Source organism: Bos grunniens, chromosome 25 (assembly GCF_055505025.1).
Source record: "Bos grunniens cultivar Pamir isolate PY7600 chromosome 25, Bosgru_T2T1.0, whole genome shotgun sequence".
NCBI lineage: Eukaryota > Metazoa > Chordata > Mammalia > Artiodactyla > Bovidae > Bos > Bos grunniens.
The window spans coordinates 12108252-12131274 of NC_141189.1; the positions used below are offsets into that span (position 1 = coordinate 12108252).

The window sequence follows — 23023 nt, forward strand, 5'->3', positions numbered from 1 at the left end:
TGCCAGGCTCCTCTGTCCATGGGATTCTCCAGTCAGGAATACTGGAGTGGGTTGCCATTTCCTTCTCTAGGGGATCTTCCCAACTCAGGGATCAAACCTGTGTCTCTAATGTCTCCTGCATTGGCAGGCAGGTTCCTTACCATTAGCGTCACCTGGGAAAGCCCCAAATTGGCTAAATGTGAGGCCAAATACTGAGATGTCTGACATAGCTGATTGTGGTAGTAGACCCTGGACAGCATAGCGGACATTTATTGAATATTTGCCATGTGTTATGTGTTGTGTGCAAAGCTCTGAGACTGGGATCAATGGCTTTGTGCACTTACTTCAATCTCAGCTTGTCCCCTGAACACCTCCTCACCACATTCTTACTGTCTTGGGAGAGTTGCCTCTCCAATGGTAGAGGGTAAACCATCTGCAGTGGTAGCAGCTGGAAGTTAAACCAGAAACCACTCATTTGCCTTAGAAGATTGTTGTCTTTGATATTTTTATAGAAATTTTGTTTATTTTTGGCTATGCTGGGTCTTCATCACTTTGCACTGGCTTTCTCTAGTTGGCGGCAGGCAGGGGCTTACTCAGCCTTCCAGTGTGCGGGCTTCTTGTTGCAGGGCTTCCCTTGTTGCAGAGCACAGGCCCTTGGTTTGTGAGCTTTAGTAGCTTTGGCCCACGGGCTTAGTTGCTCTGCCGCAGGTGGAATCTTCCTGAGCCAGGGATCGAACACCTGTCTCCTGCGTTGGCAGATGGATTCTTATCCACCGTGCCACCAGGGAAGTCCCAATGTTAGATATCATCTTGCCCCAAAGATTATGCCCTTCCCCATCTCTGGGACTTCCTGCTGTTTTCTGTGATCCTTTTTGTGTGCCACCAGTGCCTGCTTATCCAGGTTCCTTGGTTTTCTATTCCTGTCAGCATTCCTGCCTTGCTTCACTCACTCTGTGTCAGAGGCAGCTTATAAAGATAGTATTTAAATCACTGTTGTAGTTTATAGATTTGGATACATTAGCTAGTGGTCTTGCTTATTTAGCAAGCATTAATTTGACCATCTGTTATTTGCCAGGTTCTGTAAGTGAAGCACTGGAGTTACTGATGCTTAGTACCTGACCTCATTCTTTCAGAGAATCATGCTACCAGCTGCCTCAGGGCCTTTGCACAAGCTGTTCTCTGTGCCCAGACTTTCAGATCTAGGTCAAGTGCCAGTCATCTCCTGAGCCATGGCACCCCTCCTCCAGACAGACCACTTCCCCCTATTGTAGCACCTGTGATCTTTCTTTTAAAACAGCTTAGTTTGCAATTACCTGTTTGTGTGATTTGATTAGTGATTTGATTATTTGTTCCCTAATTTCTAAATTCCATGAGGTTGGGGTCTTTTTGCCCCACACAGTTGTTTTCTCAGCGCCTGTAGGATAGTGCTGAGTTTGTACTTGGCATATAAAGGGTGCACAAAAAATATTTGTTGAATGAGTGGAACCCTGAGAACATTGCTTTGCATCACCAAATGTTCTCCTTTAACTGGCAACATTGGGAGGTGGGGTGTCCTTCAACTAGAAAAGGGAGGAATATGGAAGAGTGGGTTTTTGAGGTTTAGGCAAAGCAGATATTAAAAGTACAAGGTCCCCAAATTTGGCCATGGCTAAACTGGGGAAGATATCAAGGAGCACTGTGTGTGTTAGTTCGGGAGTGTGGAGATATTGGAAAGATGTAGAAGAGATAACTGCCCCCAAGAATGCTGGCTGTGAAGGAAAGAGAGAGTGGTATTTTGAGAATGAGAAAGGGATGAAGGGGAATTTTTGTTTTGGTCTTACTGTATTTTTAAATGTATGTTCAGGATCATAGAAACCGAGAAATTGTGTGCAGATGAGGCTTCAGGAAGGAACATTTTCAGTGTAAGGAGGAACACATCCGTCTGTGCGTGCTTAGTCACTCAGTTGTGTCTGACTCTTTGCAACCCCGTGGACTGTGGCCCACCAGGTCCTCTGTCCATGGAATTTCCTAGGCAAGAATACTGGAGTGGGTTGCCATTTCCTCCTCCAGGGGATCTTCCTGACCCAAGGATAGAACCCAAGTCTTCTGTGTCTCCTGTATTGGCAGGCAAATTCTTTACCGCTGAGCCACCTGGGAAACCCCAGGAACATGTTCACTTATGAACAAATGATTGAATACCAAATCATTTTATTTTATTGCTTAATGTGTATATTTCTCAGGGTTCTGAAGGACTTTGACAGGTGTCAATCAGCCCATGAGGAAAATGGGCTCAGAGTTGCAGGGACTTACTCTGAGTTTTGTAGTGAATAATGTCAGCGTCAGAACCCAGGTCTTCAGCATCTCAGGATGCCCTGACCTGCCTGCAGGCACAGAGCTCACCTGTGTCCTGTGACTTGGAACACTTGTCTGTAGTTCCTATAGGTGCTGTCCCCTAGTCTAGAAAATCCATTACCCTTTTCCCACCCTCTCCCCTCCCCTGGCCACAGCCAGGAACAAATGACGAGTTACTGTTGATCTTGGTGATATGGTTGTTACATATTTTGCAAAGGAGATGGGAATTAAGGAACTCGGGGTAAGAGGAACTTGGGGTAAAAATATAATGCACTAAGGAAATATTTTTAATCTCGTGAATTGAGTTTCTTTCACTCTGGCTCACCTCCACCTGGCCCTCCTGGTATGTTCAGTGCATGCGCTTAGTACTCCTTTTCTGAAACATAGTTGGTGTACCATTTTGAGAAGCAAGTGTATTAAGCCTGCTAGAGGAATAGTGTGTGCTGGACCCAGAGCAGAATCAAATGGAAAGCTGCTCTCCCAGGCAGCAGTGAAACCACTTCTAATGGACAGATACTTTGTGCTTTGTTGAGTTCCCCATCTGCATTCCCCCCAACAAGATTAGAAAGGATACATCTGTGGTATTAGGGATTCAGAAAATTTTGGTTTAGTTTCAGGTAGTCTCATACCTCACTTTCTTGCCTTTACCGGGCTCCCTTCTAGTAACCCCTTTTAGCCTCTATTTTGGGTGTGACGCTAGCTACCTATGTAACCACCACTTCCCTTTCCTTCTCTCTCTTTTTTCCTACAGAAAGATGTAGCACTTAAGCCTCAGGAACGCGTGGAGAAACGCCAGACCCCTCTGACCAAGAAGAAACGAGAAGCACTTACCAACGGCCTGTCCTTTCACTCCAAGAAGAGCCGACTCAGCCACCCGCACCACTACAGCTCAGACCGAGAAAATGACCGCAACCTCTGCCAGCACCTCGGGAAGAGAAAGAAGATGCCGAAGGGGCTCAGACAGGTGAGAACGCTTAGGGCTTGTTCCGTCCTGTGGCTGCTCTTCCTCAGGTGCCTACTTGTCTGTGGTTCTTCCTAACAGGTGGAGAGGAGATCCCTGGTGGGTGCTGGAGGGCTGCCCTGCAGAGCCGTGTGTTTGCTTCTAAAAGAGTATTCCAAAACCAAGCACTTTGAAACTTAGCGCGGTACCCTTTCAGTCACATGTGCTCTGTGTAGCAGAGACTGATGCTCGTGCTGTTGGCATTGAAGGCAGACCGACGGAGGTCTTGGTGATGTCCAGGTAGACTGGCTTGCAGGGAGAGATCGTCTGGGGTAGAGGAAAGGAAACGGGCAGATCTGATCCTGTGCACTGTGTGTATCAAGGTCCTAACGTGCTAAACACGGTTGTCTGTATTCAGGCAGGGGACCCTGCCTGAGATTTGTATTTTCTAGCGAAGCTCAAATACTGTGGCATGTGGGAGAGCAGTGGTGAAGAAATGAGGTTTTTTAGGTTTCCTCCACAGCCCATAATTCAGAATTGCCTTTGTGATCTGCCGCTTGTATGAAAGCCTGGTGGTAGAGCTTCCTGGGCTGTTTAATAATTAGGTTTCAATGGTCCACAAGAAAATTCAGCTCTTGGCATTTGGGGAACCCTTCTGCTTGTGGAAATCCCCACATGAGATAGATTAATAATGAGAAGCGAAGCTGTTTATAGCAGCTTTTTCAGCACAAATCCAGAGGCTTTAGCACCTGCCGAGTTACCTGTGTCCTGGGTGTGTTTTGTTTGTTTTTGGAGGGACCAACGGGTGAGACTGACTGTCTCTTGAAGGAAGCAGAGGAAGGGAATGTGGTTCACAGAGCAGGTGCTGCTAATTAGAAGCTGAACAGGTAATTTCTAGTTTGCAGATGTTTCTCTGCAGAGTGAGAAGATCTAGGATCATACAAATCAGGGGTTCTAAAACTTCACAGATGATTAGAATCATATCATGAGCCTTATTAAACATCTTCCTGGCTTCACCCTAGAACCCGAGGAATCAGAATCACTGTGCACTTTGGCACAGAAGTTTGTAGTCTTAGAAATTTCCTATTTGATAATGGTCAAGCCAGTTTGAAAACCATTCTTATAAAGAATCAAGAACATTTTTCTGGTGATGAATTTTAGTCAGAAGATTGGAAAAATGAAAATCTCTAAAAGATTTAGTGAGCAGTTTGGTGTCAGAGTTGAACTTGATGAGTAAACTTCTGAGAAAATACATGGAGCGATGGATTTCAGCATGGACTCAGGAGGATCTCAGGAAAGTGTCCCTGATTCTCACACATTTGGCAGTTTTTCTTTGTCGTCAAATAAATTGCCAGATTGGAGTTATAAAAGTAATTACTAACATTTGTCTAATACATAGCACAGTTATCACTCGGTAAAGGAGTTTCTGTAGTATGATCTATAATTTTCACAACAACCCTGGTGAGGAGATGATATGATATTATGGTTACTTTACAGATGGGAAAACTGGGGCTTAAAGAAATAAAGTGACTTGTCTGAGGCCACTTAGCTGTGAGGGACAGAGCCAGGGTTTAGACCTAGATTTCTCTGCCCTGCTCTGTTTTTATTGTATATTGTGCTTCCTGTGGTTGATATAAGGACTCCAGGTCATGGGGTGCAGGGAATCTACAAGTATTTTTAGAAAGTTCATGGGTTGGTTTGGTCAGAGGGAGGGATTGTGGTTATAGAAATGGCCTGTGAAAGCTCAAGAAGAAAATAGGATAAACTCCCAAACACAGCATAGAAAATTTGGTTGAAGATTAATATATATATACATATATATATATATTTTTTGGTCAGAAAGTGGGGTGAGGTCTAGGTTATGTAAAAGATAATGTGCCTCTGGTATTTGTGACTCGCAGACCAAGCCTCTCCCTGTGAGCTATGTGGAAAAAGTGGGTTTTCCAATGTCCAGAGATTGCCCTGTGACCGCTGCCTCTCTGGGAGGGCCTCCCTCCCACAGGGTGGGAGGCCTTTCAGGCAAGAGATCAGTTTAATTCTGAGCCTCCCCAGAGCTGTGGTTCCTTATCCTTGACTCTCTTACTCCCAAGCTTGATCTGACTTTTCTGTTCTCCTTTCTCAAAATTCTTCTTTCTACTTTGTCCTCTAGTTGAAAGAGTCTGTGATCTTACAAGAAGGCTAGGACTCATCTGTCTCAAATTCGAGTAGCTTTTTGGTCTTAATGATCAATCTTTTGGTACTAATGGTGTTTGAAATCAAAGCTATCCTTGTTTCAGGGAAAATATTTGGAAAGCAATTAGTCTGACTCACTTTTTATGAATCACAGAGAAGAAAAGAATGAATTGTATTTGGGGCCTGTGAAAGAATTTTAAAAACAAGTGGTGTTTTCTTATCTTCAGTGTTGATGCCAAAGTATACTATCCAATTTAAATTTTTTTTTTAAGTAGGAAGGGAAACCAAAGTTGATAATTGAGGTAAAACTGTAATGCTTTTATTTATAATATTCCTAGCATCAGATGTGCTATTATGAAGCCCTGAGCAAAGCACTGTCTGTTGCTGCCCATCTGTAAAATGAGAGTTTTAGACTAGAAGTTTTCTCGGTCCCATGATTCTTCTAAGTTTTTGAATAACACAGAGATACTGAATATATAGTGTTGCTGAAATCTGTAATGGAATATCATCGTAGGCTTGAAAGTAATTTAATTTTGAAGTCTGTAACTGGTTGGATCTGTGAAAACATTAAGGGGAGAGAATGAGATGCATTCCTGGTATGTCACCCCAGGTAAGTGCTGTCCGTTGTGTGATCCTTGGTAAAAGGTGACACACAGATGTGTTTAATGGTTACAGTAGATGTTCCACAACTTGTGGTAAGGATGTCTGAGACTGCTTTCCTACCATGCCAGATGTCTGTACACATCACAGTTACTTCCACCACCCCGTCTTTGCCTCTTTTCAGATAAAGTAGCTGAATCTTAACTGTTTTAGCTACGAGGGGACCTTGAGACGGAAGTGGGCCTTGAGGAGAATTTCTAAATTAATGGATTGTTATTCAGTGCTTCTCATTGAGAGAGTGATAAAATTGCAAGAGCCATAGATGAAAGAGAGCAGCAGGAGGTGAGAATTTATTCTTTAGTTTTGACTTGGTGACAGTGGATTAGATTTGAAACTAGGAATTGGTACTCCCTAAGCAAGGGACTTCGGAGAAGGCAATGGCACCCCACTCCAGTTCTCTTGCCTAGAAAATCCCATGGACGGAGGAGCCTGGTAGGCTGCAGTCCATGGGGTTGCTAAGAGTCAGACACGACTGAGCGACTTTGCTTTCACTTTTCACTTTTGTGCATTGGAGAAGGAAATGGCAACCCACTCCAGTGTTCTTGCCTGGAGAATCCCAGGGACGGGGAGCCTGGTGGCTTGCCGTCTATGGGGTCACACAGAGTCGGACACGACTGAAGCGACTTAGCAGCAGCAGCAGCAAGCAAGGGACTTAATGTGCAGCTTTCCGTAACTGTGGGAAGATGTTACTCCTCAGTGCAGAGAAAATAGAAGGTGTGTGTGTTTTTTTTTTTTTCCTGAAACTTCATTGAAGGCAACTAATCTTTTTACTGTGAGAATGCAAGTACATACTTTTTTTAAGAGAGATGTGTAGTTCTGAAATTAAACCCCCTTTTCCTTCTCTTGCCTGATTATAAAACCTCACTTCTCATGAAACTTTTCCAAACTGTTAAAATAAAGTGTTTTTAACTAGCACTTAGCTACCTCCATGGAACTTACCTGTTGGGTTATGTTTTTAAATATAAATACATACTGACTTAGAAGATACTGAACTAGCAGCTGTCTTATAAAAGGGTTCCACTTTTTTATATGGCAAATTTGAAAACTTTACAAAAGGGTTTTAAAAAGTGAAGGAAGGGACAAGTTAACCGTTACACACAAGAGTGCATGTCTTTCTCATCTCCCTGTGCTTATGTTTATCCTATGCAGAATTATTTGCTTACGATGTGAGTACTCAGACATTATATTGCAAAGTTTTGGCTCTTACTAATAAGGGTATGGTAGGTCCCCCCTCCCCCAATTTGACTTAGGAGTGGGAAAATCAAAACAGAGGTTGTTAGGTCCTCTGCATAAGAATCTTTACTCTGTTAATTGGGAAACTACCAAAGAACACAAGGAAAGCACGGGCTGCCAGACTTTCTACCCAAGCCCTAAGTTCTGCAGAAGCTAATTAATCTTTGGGAAAACTTAACTCCTCTAAGGGCTCTGAGTTTAGTTTTCTTTCAGTATGTCTGACTTCCAGACCACAGGGGATGCTTTAAAATTTTAATACTTTGTCTTTGAAAACACTGAGAGCCAGGGGGTTTTAAAAATAGAGAAGCGATAGGGAAAAGTTGATAAGGGTTCAGAGAACTCTCATATTTGGCTCTGAGTGAATATTTCTAAATCTCCATTTAGTCCATTAGTCTGTCCTCTCTCTCTCTAGTATGAACTGAAGCAGAGGAAATAGGCCTAAATCAACTAGGAGGAATTTTTAGATTATATGAACTTTCCTAACAAACAGATACCAGGATGGATCACCAAAATAAATCCCAGAGTCTCCCTCCTAATTGAATTTTAAGTTCCCAAAAGTGATTCATCTAAGGACAGAATTTCCCAGAGAGAAGCAACCTACTGAGATTGCTTCTAGCAGTAGGTGAACACTTTGGGAGAAAAAGAAAGAGATTTGGGAATATTTCAGGAGTCCCGGCAGTTAGGCTCTAACATTGCTGGTGAGAATGACTTGTGTGGGAATGTCTTACATGGTTTATATATCTTTATACAGGTTGATCTGGGTAGGTTTGGCTTGTAAGGAACGAAAATTTTCTCCTTTCTTTGAAAATCTGTTATGGTGGAGTCAAACTTGGTAGAGGATTAATAGCTGACATTGCAGATACCACTGTAGATGTATACTGATTTCTAGGAAGAGAAGGGACTGATCTCAGTGCCAGGTCTTTAGAATTGGAGCTTCACATGGTGGCTGTGTCTGCCTTGTGTATTGGCATTGCATGTTCGCCTTCTCTGGAGTAAGTGGTTGTGTTGGTCCAGGGCCCAGGAGACTCAGGCCACCAGCTGAGCTTGTACCCACCTGATGAAGCAATAGGTCTTGCCCACACTGTTCACCTTTGAGAGCATTTACTGCTACAGGTGGATCCTTTATCTCAGTGAACTCAGATTGTCGGAAGACTCCTTGGTGACATGACATTTGTTACTAGCAGAAATTCACTTGCAAAGGAGGATTTATAATGGAAAGCTTTGATTAAACAGATCCAGTTCAAGTCACATTGCTGAAGACCTGCTGATTAGTTCTGGGTGGAAATCCAAGCTGAAATCACACAGGTATTTATCCAGCTTGACTCTAGGGCCTACAGGGTTCTGGAAATCAGAGCATTTGAAACACTAATGTAATTAGGTATTATACTTTAGTAATGAAAAGACACGACCTTTGCTAGGTGTGCTTTCATAAATACATTTGTTATAATAGTTAAATGACTGAAGGTATATTGAGCTGGTATCAAGAAATGTGAGCTGCAGTTAAATCATTTTTACTTCATGCTTTGGAGTTTCAAGTTTAGCGTGTTAAGTGGGATTTCATTTGCTTTTTAAAAAGTATAGTCATGTGAAGGTTACAAAAGTAGATATTAAAGAAAATTCATTTTTACCTTGAATGTGTTTAAGTTGCACATAACTGTTTTCCCTTTGCCCAAACTACAGAAATGAGAATAAAAACATATAAGAAAAGACTGAGAGTAAGAGTGGGGAGGAGACTGGCTTGTAATTGCTTTTGGAATCTTGATTGACTTGAAATAAGGATAAGATGCCAGTTTTTAACATCTGGTTTTTGGGGAGTCTCCAACTCAGGCTGTCTTTTCAGAATTAGTTGTATTTTATATTGGAGGTATTTGTTTGGTATTTAGGAACGTTGGACTATTATAACAACAAACTTTATGAAGGTTTTTTTTTTTTTTTTTCTCTTGGGCATTTAGAAGCAGTGAGTTTATTCTGTGAGTTCTCAGATTTTTATTTTGTGTCTTTTGACTCCTATTGTTGTCTGGGATATAGTCTCATCAGCTCTGCGTGTTGGTAAAGTGTTAGTCACTTAGTCGTGTCTGACTCTTTGCGACCCCACGGACTGTAGCTCACCAGGCTCCTCTGTCCATGAAATTCTCCAAGCAAGAATACTGGAGTGGGTAGCCATTCACTTCTTCAGGGACTATTCCCAACTTAGGGATCGAACCTGGGTCTTCTTCATTGCAGGCAGATTCTTTACCGTCTGAGCCATCAGGGAAGTCCTCTTAGCATGTTGCTAAGAGGGAGCATAAATATCACTTGACTTCAGTGAGACAGATGTTTGAAGTGAAGTGGCCAGTAATAAATTTTATCCTAAGTGACATATATAACTCTTAATTACAATTTAGTAAAAATCAACTAAAAAGGACATAGCACATTGACTACCAACCTCATAAAATAAAACCCATAGAAAGAAAATAGGTTGAATTGGAAAAGGAACTGCAGTTGAAAGAATGGGAAGTAACTTAGCTTGAGTGATCCTGAAACCTATGGAAATTGTTTCATAAAACAGTGGGCTTCTTTAATCCCACAGTAAGAATTTGTTATACGTATGTGTGCGTGGAACTTTGTTAAGGGCCGTAAATACTCTATATATTGTTAGAAGAGTAACATGGGTGTTGATAGAAATGGTGCTCCATTGGACCTGTTGGGAATTCTTATAAAACTGGTGATCGAAGGGTGACACAGCATGTTTTTCTCTTTATAGGACTTGGGCACTACCCTTCTGATAGTTGATGAGGGTAGACAGCCTCCATTTCTTTCTTTATAGTAAAACTGCCTTTCTGTGTTAATGTATACTTTTCCCTCTTCTGAAGATACAATGTTGTCTGCATGTGGCCAGATCTTAGCTTCAAAAGGTGAAATAAGCCTCCATGTGTTCTGCATTCTAATCTCCACTTAAAGCCGTCCCATCTCCACACAAGTCTGTACATGACAGGTATTGAGTGGGAGGCGGGAGTGGGTGGGTGGCTGCGTGGTTTGCAGTGGTTTCGGTGGGGAGCTGAGCAGATGGTGGTGATAGCCACGTGTTGCGAGATTCCCGTGGGAGTTGATGGTGGTGACAGGCGACTCACAATGTGCTATTTACAGTTTGGGTTTGCAGTCTTTCAGTGACATCTGAATGCTCTTTAGCAACTGCTTTCATTACTGCCTTTCAAGGAGCTGCTAATTGAAAATGAAATTGTGGGTGGGCTTTAAGGCAGGCCCAGGCAATGCGATGTGGTAAATGTTAGAACTGTTGGATATTTTAAGGCCTAGTTTGTAATTGTTTTTCCAAGAAGGAAAAGCTGAAGGTGCATTTGAAGATTCAGTATGTACACACAGGCAGAGCTGAATGTCTCATCCTGCCCAGAGAGCCAAATATGCACTCACTGGGCTGGAAACCAAGCCATCTGCCCAGGGCTCACCTTCGTATGGTTCACTTTAAATGTGTATAACCGTGTAAGGTTCTTACTTTAAATCCGCTAACATCTTGTAGTAATCACTGTTGGTTTTTTGTAGGATATCTTCCTTCTTTCTTCCTCTGCTGTTCATATAGTTACTGTGCAGAAGAAAATGATGATCTCATTTCTTGAACTTTGAGGTCTTTTATTCCAGGTATTGCATACAACTTTTCTTCCTATAAACCATTTCCTATCATACAATTCTGTTGAAGGCAATTGAGGCCTCCAGGCACAATGAGAGAAGAGGAAGATGGAGGATTGATTGGACTTTGACAGTAGGTGATATTGTTGATTTTCTTATGGCTGCCTCCAGCTGTGGGATTGTCATATGTACCTCATCTTTGGAGTTATTAGCTAAAGCATCAGTAGCATTTCTGAAATGGTAGCTTTTGTAAGTGTTTATGTGAAGAATTGTTTTATTGCCCATTCTCAAAATAGCTTTGCACAGAGAAATCTTGTGCTGAACAAGGAATGACCTCCCTCTTGGAAGTGCTGTTAGCTCTCTTTTTAATTAAATATGAAGATAGATACAACATTACTGCATTCTTTTTAGCTTTCCCCGAACATTTCAGTGAATGCTGTGAGACAAAACCATCTGAATTATATGCTTTATTTGAGTAGGGCTGAGAATCCCTGAGGGGCTAAGGGGACCTTGATGACACACCCCTTGCTGTATTTAACCCTCAGTCCCATTAGACCTGGCTTGCCACATGAACCCAATAAATGCACTTGAGTTACTGCTGTACCCTAATGATGTTTAAAAGAACCTATTTGGGTATTCTAAATTAACTCTGGAGCATTTTCCTTCTTGATGATGATTTTATACCATGCAGATATGACAGAATTCTTGCAGGAGTTCAAGGTGTTTTCACACCTAGGAGTGTGTGTCCTCATGCTGGTCATTACGAAGACACACACACACGGGAGTGGAGCCACAGTGACTCACAAACTCAGGGAAGTACTGTCCAGGCCCACCTGGTGTCTTTCAGGAGCCCAACGAGCTCTGCCATGGGACCTGTGGGAACACTTGACCCACATTCAGTGATCTCAACTCTGCAGAAGTTTCCACCTCTCCCGAGCCACTGCCTACCATGACACTGTTGCCACCTGTCATTCTGTGACCATTGTGCACGTGTGAGTGCTCAGAATGCACCCGTGTCACACATCTTGAAATCACGTGGTGCAAGGCTGGATGGCCCTAATTGACAGTGATGGGTCTGTGAGGCTGAAATTGGCTAGAATTAGATTGAGAAGCAAGTAGCTGCATTTTGTGGACGGGAACATACAGAATACAGTTGCTCACAGGATGGTCTTTGGACCACCTTTGCCAGTACAATCCTGGGGCTTCTGCAGGTTTCTAGTCATCACCTCTGACTGGTGGCGCCAGTCTTTGGGATGGGGATCAGAGTATGGCACCAAGTTCCTCAAGCAACCCCAGTATAGTAAACTGAATCGTGTTCTTTTTTTAAATTTGTATAAAAGAGAAATTACTGTGCTATTTGGAAAACCTGTAACAGATCTTAAAGTTTTTAAAACCATATCCTGTTCTAAATAATTTTATCCATACTAGGACCATATTCTTGTTCTGCATATTTACTAATTGAGTTCCTTTTCAAAATTTTATTGGAAAAAAGAAATATTAATTCCAAATACTATAGACATTACATGACAAAAAGTTAATGTTTTTCAAATGCCTTCTTTTTGATAGCTTACTAGAATGTAGTCTCAGTAGCAGAGTTATGTTGTATTCTTGCCTTAAATCCACCAGCTCCCTGAAAGAACACAGCTTTTTATACATCTGGTAACTGGAGTTTATTCACTACTCTTTTTAAAATTTCCTCCTTCTTCTCTTTTTCTTCTCTTTTTTTGTGGCCGTACCTCACAGCATGGAGGATCTTAGTTCCCTGACCAGGGATCAAACCTGTGCCCCTTTCAGTGGAAACATGGAGTCTTAACTACTGGACCGCCAGGGAAGTTCCTTTTAGGTTCCACTTACTGCTTTCTTTTTTCAGCACGACAGTGGTATTTTGCTCTTAAGGTTTACTAGTTTTAAAATCTTCCATATTATAAAAATCAGTGGTATTTGTTGGTGGTATTGAAGGAGCAGATGGGAATGAAATCTGAAAATACTGCCTCTCTATCAGTTGTGCCTAAAGAGCATTAAGTATTTTCTTCATTAGTAAGAAAGACTCGACATAATAAAATGTTATACTTGAACTTTTGGTTTGGGGTCCACAAATTCAAAAGAAAATATTTTCCTTCTAAAACCAAACAGAACAAAAGCCCTCGGAAGAAATTTTGTTTCAGTAGCAAAACCTATACTTAGGATTTAACAATTGCCTGAGGTGTGTCAACAGTAGGTAGCATTTATTTTTAATGCATTGCTATGAGACTACAAATGCTGTTTCCCCAGAGATGAGTGCAAAATGATCCCCTGAACAGTTGCTAATGAAATTATCACACTGTATGAATAAGACTATTAATAAGGACTTTCTGATGTAAAAGAAAATGCTGTCATCAAATTTCCCTAAGACATAATGAGGGTGATGAGAAAAGCCCCTGCCTCTTGGGTGACACATAAAGCTGGGTCATGGGCCCAGCTCACGTTGCTAGAAGGCTGAATTGAATGGTGCTTTCTGAAACTCAAGCAGCCCATGTGCATAATTTATCATCACCTGCCTCCTGCCTCCTCGGATTAAAACTCTAAAATCTGTATTTCTCAAATGAACGTGGCAGTGGGGAGGATTATGGTGAGGCAGCTGGGGCTTCAGTTGTGTAGGTGTGTGTGAAGGGGGATAGACTGGGATCATGTAGGGAATCTAAGCCATCTACCATTGGTTCTCTAGATGGAGTGAGGAGACAGACTGACACCAGAATATCGAGAGAGAAGGATATGGAGTTTAAAAAGACTTTACCGTAATGATCCTGATCCCGCTCTTCTCTGCCTTTTCTTAAACCTGACAGCCCATCTTGCTCCCTCCTTTTCTATCTTGGAGTCTGCCTTCAGGCTAGACTTTCAGCTTTTTGACTTTCATCTCACTGTCTCCTTCCCTCCAAAGTTTCTTGCTTGTTTTTCAACCCAGTCAGGATTGTATGGGACACCATTTAGATTTGCTCTCAGAGTTACAGAATGCCTTTGCCACTTGGATTCTTGCTCCCTTGATCATGCTGGTCCTTTCCCCTCAGCGTTTATGCTGATTACCTTTCCTGGGGCTTCCCAGGTGGCGCTAGTGGTAAAGAACCTGCCTGACAATGCAAGAGACATGAGAGACCCAGATTCCATCCCTGTGTCAGGAAGATCCCCTGGAAGAGGAAATGGCAACCCACTCCAGTGTTCTTGCCTGGAAAACCCCATGGACAGAGGAGCCTGGCAGGCTCCAGTTCATGGGGTCGCCAAGAGTCAGACACAACTGTAGTGACCACATCCCTCATCCTCTGCCTGGGTTCTCAGCATAGTTCAGCATTGTTTTGCTCATGGTTGTTGTAGTCTCTTGTTTAAAAGCTTCAGTGACCCTGCATAGCCAGTGAAATAAAATCAAAGCCCCCTTAGTGTAGACCTTCTGGGTCCTTCGTTTGATCTAAGATACGTTTCCTGTCTTGTCTCTTTCCCAGCCCTCCATAAACTCTAGACTTGCTACAGTTGCTGTTGTTTGCATGAACCCTGTGTTTCCTCCCCTCTGTTAAGGACAGCTTATGCTGTCCCCTTCCTTTGGAATGGCCTTCTTCAGTAGTCCTATTTGTCTTCAGTGATGACTGCAAATCTGCTTCTTACTTGAAGCTTTTATGATCTTTTCTTTGTTTATAACTAGGGTGACCCAAAAATTTATCACCTGTAATGTAGGACATTTCTGAGAGTGAAAGGGATCAATATTAATAATTACCCTGTAATAATAAGCATAAATCAGGACTTCCTGGAAAACTAGGATTTACGCTCACTCTAATTCACTTTTGATCTTTTCCATTTTGTACCTTGTTTTAGAGTTGGCTGAATACATGTCCTTCTCCCCACCTAAAGTCAGGCTACCTGAGGACATTAGTCTGAGTCATGACAAGGGGCCCAGGCTTGTTTGGCCCGTAGGCAAGTAGAAGCCTTGAAACATGCTTCAAGGATATCCCTGCCTAGAAAACCTAAGGTGCTTTCCTTGCTTCCCATTTCTAGTGTTGAGCCCTTGGAATCTGTTCTGTATACCACAACGAATGCGAACTTTAAAAAGTCTACATTTATCATGTTATTCCCGGATGTGAATCCACTCTGTGGCCTCTCAGTGTCTTCAGATTAAAATTCAGACTCCTGTGGGCTCTCGTGCCTGGCTCACCAGCTCACTGTCTTCAGCTTCATGTCTTGACCCCTGGGTCCTGCCCCTCTATCCTTCCCTCATTTCCACCAACATGTCCAGTTCTCTCCCACCTCAGGTACCTTACACAAGCTGTTCTTCCAGCCTGAAGTGCCCTTCCTACTGCTCTTCACATGACAGGCTCCTTCTAGTCCTTTCAGCCTGAGCTGAAATGTCAGCTTCTCGGAGAGGCCTTTTCTGACATAATGTTCACTCCAGGCTCTGCCCTTAGTCCATTCTCCTTTGCACCCACCTTTTTAGTTTCCTAACACTTAGCATGGTTTATAATGATAGATTTTTATATTCTGTAGTTTTCTTTCTGCTCCTTCTGCTGGACTCCAAGCTCTCCTAAAGCAAAATACCATAGCCTTTTTCTCCACCATTGTGTTTGTAGCACATTGCCTAGCACATGGAAGAAGGTGCGTCATAAATTAAAACTTGAATGATTAGAGGTTAGAATAATAATTATTTTTCCAATTGATGGCATTGCTAATATGTGCTCTTGTTGCATTCCAATGTTAATTGCTTACAGGAGGAAAAAAAAAAAAGCAACGCAGTATGACCTTTGTTTTCCCTCTCTGGGGATATGAATGCAAAATGAGATACTGATGATCAGCAGATACACACCAGGCCAAAATTTAATCCAAGAAATCACTGCCCTTCTGGTGGATGGTGTCTGCTGCTCTCCCGTGGAATGTAGCAGCAGTTCGTCATCCCAGTGTCCTGGCCATCAGTGTAGTGAAATTGCTACTGCAGCCAGGAAAAGCTGGCCCAGGGAACCTGCTGCCTTCCAATTTTCAGAGATAATCTGAAAGAGGCTAGACATGCAGGAGATGGAGGGGATGGTGAATAGGAGTAAGGTGGAATTAACTGAGTCTTCTTTTACATGCAAATATTTTGTGTGAGGTTCTCCTCTTTAACCATAAAAGTACAAATTATTTTTAGTATCAAGGCTTGAATAGCATTCCTTTGCACTGTAAAATTGTTGCCCCACATGCTCTCTGTCTAAAATATTTTGACTTTAGAAAATAGTTTGATGTTATTTCTATTTTATTAGGCCTAATTAATTCATTCTCCCCATAGTTGCTCTTTCAGCAAACATTGACTGAGCATGCTTTGTATGCAAACGTTACATAACAGACTCTGATACAGCAGAAAGGATGTATAACCATAATACCTCTGCCCTTGATGTGTTCACAGCTTGGTAGAGCGATCCTGACCTTGTGGAGAGTGCTCAGTGTAAGTGAGGCTGAGACTGGTGCATTAAGTGCAGTTCAGAGGGAGACATGGTTGAGCATCTCCTAGAGAATGAATAACTCCAGACTTACCTACTGAAGTTCTTTACAGTTGTTTCTTACCCACCACGCCATCTCCCTCAGCCTTTTAAGAAACTCTTGAGAATAATGCTCTATCCTGCTGAAGGCATTAGTAGCTGTTAGAAACAGTGCTGTGTTATCTGTTCTCTTGGGTTCTTACTTTTACAAATAAAACCTTTGGCATTCTCACACTTTGACTTCCGGTGCAAGTTACTGGGAATTACTTGACCCAATAATTTCATTAAAATCTTGATGAATTTGGACTGTGTTTCCAGAAACTGCCATGGTTTTGACATAACCACACAAATAGGCATGTTTTCTAGAAATGGTTTTGCTGTGGTTACTAACCTGATTGTGACTTCTTGCACTGAATCTCTTGGTATGCAAACATCATATTTTTGTCTAAAGACGGAGCTTTTTCTGCTAATCTGCACAAAGCAGAAAATATCTCACTTTTTGTTGTTTCTGTTTACTGGAGGTAGACAGTAATTTTCTATGCAAGTAGAACTTCAAATACTCTAAAATATTTAAAAGGAGTATCTGTGTAGGTATTTAGGCCTCCGATTTATACTGAGAATACTAATGGTCACTGGTACAATTAGTGATCCCAGGAGCAGATGAAGAAGCAGTTCCCAATTTACTAGCAGGTTGTTTGTTTTTCTTCTAGAAGATAATTTTTAAATCGCTTTTTAAAAAATACTAGCTTTCTTGGAAAGTGTTAGAAATGGTGGTTTCTTGGGGAATTTCTCAAAAAAAAAAAACAAAACAAAAAACAAAAAACTATTCCATAAAGTTCACTCTGCCTCTCAAACTACTCACTTTCCCTTCTTTCCCTTGGTGTCCACTGGTTAAATATTTATTGACCATATACCCCTATAGGCAGGTGTAATTTTAGGTGCATATGAAAGGGAAGTAAAAGTGAAAGTTGCTCAGTTATGTCCAACTCTTTGTGACTCCGTAGACTATACAGTCCATGGAATTCTCCAGGCAAGAATACTGGAGTGGGTAGCCTTTCCCTTCTCTAGGGGGTCTTCCCAACTCAGGGATCGAACCCAGGTCTCCTGCATTGCAGGCGGATTCTTTACCAGCTGAGCCACCTTAGGTGCATATCGCAGAGACAGAAGTCTGCATTGGAGGAAGTTATATTCTGATGGATTCAGTCTTTTTAACTGCAAATTCCATTTAAATGTCCAACCCAGACCTTTTTTCCAGCCTCTAGTTTCATAAACTCAGGTACTAATCATTTTTCCCCCCACCTGAATCCTTCGTAAATGTTTCAAATTCATCATGTTTCACGTTGAACTCTACAATAGTCCTAAATTCACTCTTCCTCTTCACTTTCCTCACGTAGTTAACATGCACAGCATCTGCTAAACGTCCAAGCCATAAATCTGCTTATGCTGGAGACCTGAAGTCATCCTCTTTTTCTTCCCCTCACTCCCCGTATTCGCACACCCTCTAGACTTATGCACTATGTGTTTCTCATCCGTCCCTCTTCATTTACCACTTTGCACGCTGCTCTCCAGGGCATTGGTTCAGGTCTTCCTTCTCTGTCAGTAGCTTCCTTCCTGGCTTCTCAGCCTCTAATCTCATCATTCTTCAATCCATCTTCCAAATTCCTCCTCAAGTAATCTTGACAACATGCAAATTAAATCATGTTACTTGCTTGAAGAGTCTTCACTGATCTAACTTTACTTACAGGCTAAACTAAAACTCCTTGTAGAAGTATAGAAATGTACCCATTTTGTGCCTTTTAGGAATTCCCATCATCTTCCTCTTAGTGTGCTTCCTGACCCCTGTAGGTACCTCTATCACATCAGCCTTATCTACTTCCTAAAATGTTTTCTACTCTACTTTCCCCTGACAAATCTGAGTTCACTTCATCTTAGTGAGTCTAATCTGAGTTATATGTGAGATGCACAGTCCTACTAAATCAGAAATGCATGATTCCACTTGTTAAAATAACTTACATTTTGAAAGGACACATTTTGAATCAGGAAAATTTTCAATTAGGTAGAACTTCATGTCGTACAGGAAAGGTAAAATGAAAAATTGTAGAGGACCATGGGAACACATTTCAGGGGGAATAGCCCCAAAGCATTAAAAAGACAGACTTTCTTTTTCATGGTGGTCTTTGCTAGGACACTTATATTGGGGTGGCAGTTGGGGGTAACTGAAGACTTTTGTTAATGGAAGTGTTTTTCAAGTTGGTGGTTGCCAAGTCAAGGAATGGCTGTACTGAGAGTTCTTTGGAGGCTTTTCATCTCTAGAAGAGGCACCTGTGCTTCTGTGTGAGTGAATTCTTTAGGGGTTCAAACCAAGAAACACGACACATGATCTGAATGTTTTTATTCTTCTACGTTAATATTGAAATGTAAAACTTTTAGAGATACAAGGACACTTCTGTTTACCAATCAGGTGTATAAACTTGGTGAGGATTTAAAAATGTGGTTTATATTGGCTTATTGTAAAATAAAGTTCCTGAGAAAGTGACCACAAATATGCTAAAAGGTTTATCTGAAGTAAGCACCGTCTTGTAGTTCCCCTGGTGTAATTATTTTATTTTTTGTCTTAATGAGTCAAGGCACAAAGCAAGGATAATCCCAATATTAGTTGAAAACAGCACATTGAACTGGGATCCTATGATTTCAGTTTTGGACTTTTTCACTTCAGCTGCCACATTTCTTTTTTGTAAAGCTTTGATATAATTTTTTTTTTTTAAGGCAACCTGGTCTTTATTATTTCTACCAAAGTTGCTATATTCCAAATCAGCATAGTTTTTAACATATTTTTTTTTGTTACAGGTGAACTGCTTTAGCAGTATGAGGCAGTCATTTTAAAAAGCTTTGTTTTCCTACCCATTTCCACTTTACTTTTAAAAGGCTATTCTTGGAGGTAGAAATACAACTGTTGATGAAAAGAATGAGATAAGGAATAGTTTTTCTCTACATCTCCTGAGGTGAGGTCCTTCAGCTGTTCTTGAGCACGTCAACCTCGTTCATCTTCTTTCCTTGACATCCACATAAGAGCCAAGGTGTAAAATTGATTGGACTGTGATTCAAAGAGTGGGAGACAACCAAAAAAGTGTACTAGAATGCTTCTATATTAGACAGGGGACATATCTGGTGGCTCGGTGGTCAGAACCCAGCTGAATTATAGGAGACACAGGTTTGATCCCTGGGTCAGGAAAATCCCCTGGAGAAGGAACTAGCAACCCACTCCTATATTGTTGCCTGGGAAATCCCATGGACAGAGAACCCTGGTGGGCTATAGTCTGTGGGGTAGCTAAAGAGTCAGACGTGACTGAGCGGCTTAAACAATGACAACAAATGTTAGATAGGTCCCTTCTACACTTTTTGGTTTAGACACTTAAACATTGTGTTGATATGTAGGTAATTGAGGACAGATTGTGGCTATTGATACTAGAAATGCTCTTTCAGTTTTTCTTTGAATAATTATAGGGATCTTCATTCAGGGCAATGAGATTTTCCTGCTAGATGTTACATGTAGACAGCTGGAAGAAGAAGAAGCTGTCTTCACATTGTCTTATGGCCATGACTTTCAACTCACAGATATATTTTAAGCACTACAGCTAATTAGAAGGAAAGAGGGCAGTTTTGTTGTGAATATATTCAGTGAAGAATAGGATGTCATAGGTCTGCTATTATACTGTTCAGGCTTTATGAATACTTTATCAGAGAAGGTACCTGGGAATCAGGAGTCTTGGGTTACAGGTTCTGTCTTGCTGTTGACACATTGTCTGTCCTTCCCTGACTTACTGATTCCCTTTGACCCTCAATTTTTATGATTGAAAAGTAATAAAAATGATGTATACTTCTAACACTGGGAGCTTGTTGTATGTGTGAAGTTGTGTTAGAATACTTAAAGTTTTCTTTTCCTTAAAAGTGTAAGATTTTAAAAATAATGAATTACCTGTACTTTGGTATTATTTATTTAGTTTACATGAACCTGCACTTAAATATATCACAAGTACAAAGAACTACACCTCAGAGTTTCTGCTTTGCACTAGTTGACTCACTTTGGTAAAAAAATTATGATGTGCATATGGTTATTAGACCACTGTAGATCCCAGTGGGGACATTAGATTCAAAAACCTTAAATGGACTGGGCTCATGCATGCTGTTTTTAGCAGATGATAAAAGCCTTTTGCTGAGAAGAGATTAATATGAAATGGTATGACATCTTTGTTTAGAGGCCATACCTGTTGGCAGCTATCTGAGAATTGTAATTTTAGATCTTTCAAATTGAAATCATGAAAAGCTGCTTCTTATGAATAATTCATTTGAAGAAATACAGTGAAATTATTTCTAAATGTTACTTTTTAAACAACCAACCTATATTCTTGGACATACCAGATTTTAGTTTTTTAGTTTCATAGAAAGTAAATTTGGGGGCAAGTATATTGATTCTTCTGGTTTAGAAAATTCTTCCCTGTACCTCATTTTTATAGAGTGAATGCAGTTTGTAAGAAACAATGTCACTTCATTGGGACTGCTCAGCAGTCATTTGGCTGAAGTGGTCATCGTATTGGGTTTCCTTTCCTGCCCTTTTCCAAATGAGCTATCTTCCTTCAGGAAACGGTTTATGTGCATTCCACATGTCCCAAACACTGTTGTTATTACAGAGCCGTAAGAGGAATATAAGAGATGGTCTCTATTTTCCAGGGCTTCATCCTTGGGTTACCTAATTACTTTGAAACAGTTTAAAGCAAATAAACTGTGAAAAATTCTCTTTGAAAAGTTGTTGAATGATAGATACGCTCTTAGTTTCTCACTAATCTCCCTGGTGGTTTTTCTAATGCCGTATATTTTTCTTGGGAGAGTTTTCTTACAGCTGTATTTGTGATCTTGGGCTAGGATTTATGAGCTGCCACCATTAAGGTCTCCCTCTGGCTTTGTCATCAGAGATGGAGGGTTGTGTGTGGTTTGTTTTCTTATTGTTAATACATGAGAATTTTTCCTAATAAAAATAAATGCGTAAGTGTTTTTCTTGTCATTGTCTTTTTTGAATTGACTTATTAAAAGAAATGTGTCAATTGTGAAAATTTCTTCCTGAGATTAAAGGCAAAATTTCCAAACCAGTATGCATTGTGGTTGTCTGAAGAAATGTATATCTTCTGAATTTAGTGTTAGACTTGGTTTTTTGTTTTTTTTTTTCTTAATGTTATTGTTATAACTTTGGCCAGTAATGAAACAAAACCATTGTGGTGGGAAATAGGAGGAGGAAGTTTAGGACACATTAAGGAAATCTTCCTGGATCTTCCTGATGATGTTATGATTAGTAAATGTTGACGACCCCAGGGAGTTTTGAGTGGCACTTTGCAGGCTGCCCTGTACTAGTAGAATTTGGGTACATCATCTTTGGTTTTTGGACCTTCTGCACTTAGTCTGTGAAAAGCTTGGACCTCTGGCTAAGCCAGTTGTTGTTGTTTAGTCGCTAAATCGCATCTGACTCTGCAGCTCCATGGACTGCAGCACACCAGGCCTCCCTGTCCCTTATCATCTCCCAGAGTTCACCCAAGTTCATGTCTGTTGAGTCAGTGATGCTTTCCAACCATCTCATCCTCTGCCGTGACTGAGCTAGACTTGTGTTAAATTTATTACAAATCTGTTAACAACTAGCTCTTTCTGTACTCCTGGAGAGATTTGATGGGGGCAGTTCAAATCTGTTTGTATTATTATTCAGCTTGTGTAAGCTAATCCTTTATTTCACTGTTCTTAAGAAAAAATGTATTTTAATCTGGTCACATTCACATATGCTCAGTTGCTAAGTTGTGTCCAACTGTTTTCAACCCCATGGACTCCAGACTGCCAGGCTCCTTTGTCCCTGGGATTTCCCAGGCAAGAGTCCTGGAGTGGTTTGCCCATTTCCTCCTCGAGGGGATTTTCCCATACCAGAGATCGAACCCTTGTCTCCTTCGTCTCTTGTGTTGGCAGGCAGATTCTTTACCACCGAGGCACCTGGGAAGTCCCAATCTGGTGACACAAGTAGCACAAATTGACCTATTAACTCAGATTTCTCTAAGACTTTAGAAATGACCTATTTAAACTTTGCCTCTCTCAGCATGTTGACTGCATAGGCTCTGATATGCAGTATTGACACATACAATAAGCATTAATGTGGGAAGAAAATGGCATTTTGTGCTCTAACATGGCCCATAAGTGTTTCACTTCTCAGAGTGATTTTTGGCTGTGGCCAGCTCAGAAGCTTCTGATTTAATTGAAATTGTCACATTACGTGCCAGAAAAAACACTTCTCTCCTTACAGATTTCACCAATTTTCAGTGAAGACCTTTTACCTAAAGAGTCCATACCTTATATTAGGATAACCTGGGTTCATGGAAAAGGATGTTGGTGGCACGGGTGACAGAATTATCTCTCAGTTGATTCTGTACCGTGTTTTTAATATTTCCTATATATTCCATTCCCTGAGATGGTTTCTTATTCTTATATTAAAGGGAAACCAATGTTGATGTTGTTTCCATAAGGATTTATGTATTAAGCAAAAAGAAATGAGAGAAATGAATTTTTAGTTTACATGTTTGAAAGTGCCTAACCA

At 41.1% G+C, this 23023-nt stretch overlaps 1 protein-coding gene across 14 annotated transcripts in view; it reads left to right on the forward strand.

Annotated features, from left to right (window-relative positions):
- Positions 1-23023, forward strand: part of AUTS2 (activator of transcription and developmental regulator AUTS2) — a 1218095-nt gene that overhangs the window by 292665 nt on the left and 902407 nt on the right. For all 14 annotated transcript variants that reach the window (XM_086374668.1, XM_086374650.1, XM_086374654.1 and 11 more), the window contains exon 2: positions 3062-3274. In XM_086374668.1, the coding sequence (XP_086230794.1) occupies positions 3062-3274 (213 nt within the window). The remainder of the gene's footprint in view (positions 1-3061; positions 3275-23023) is intronic.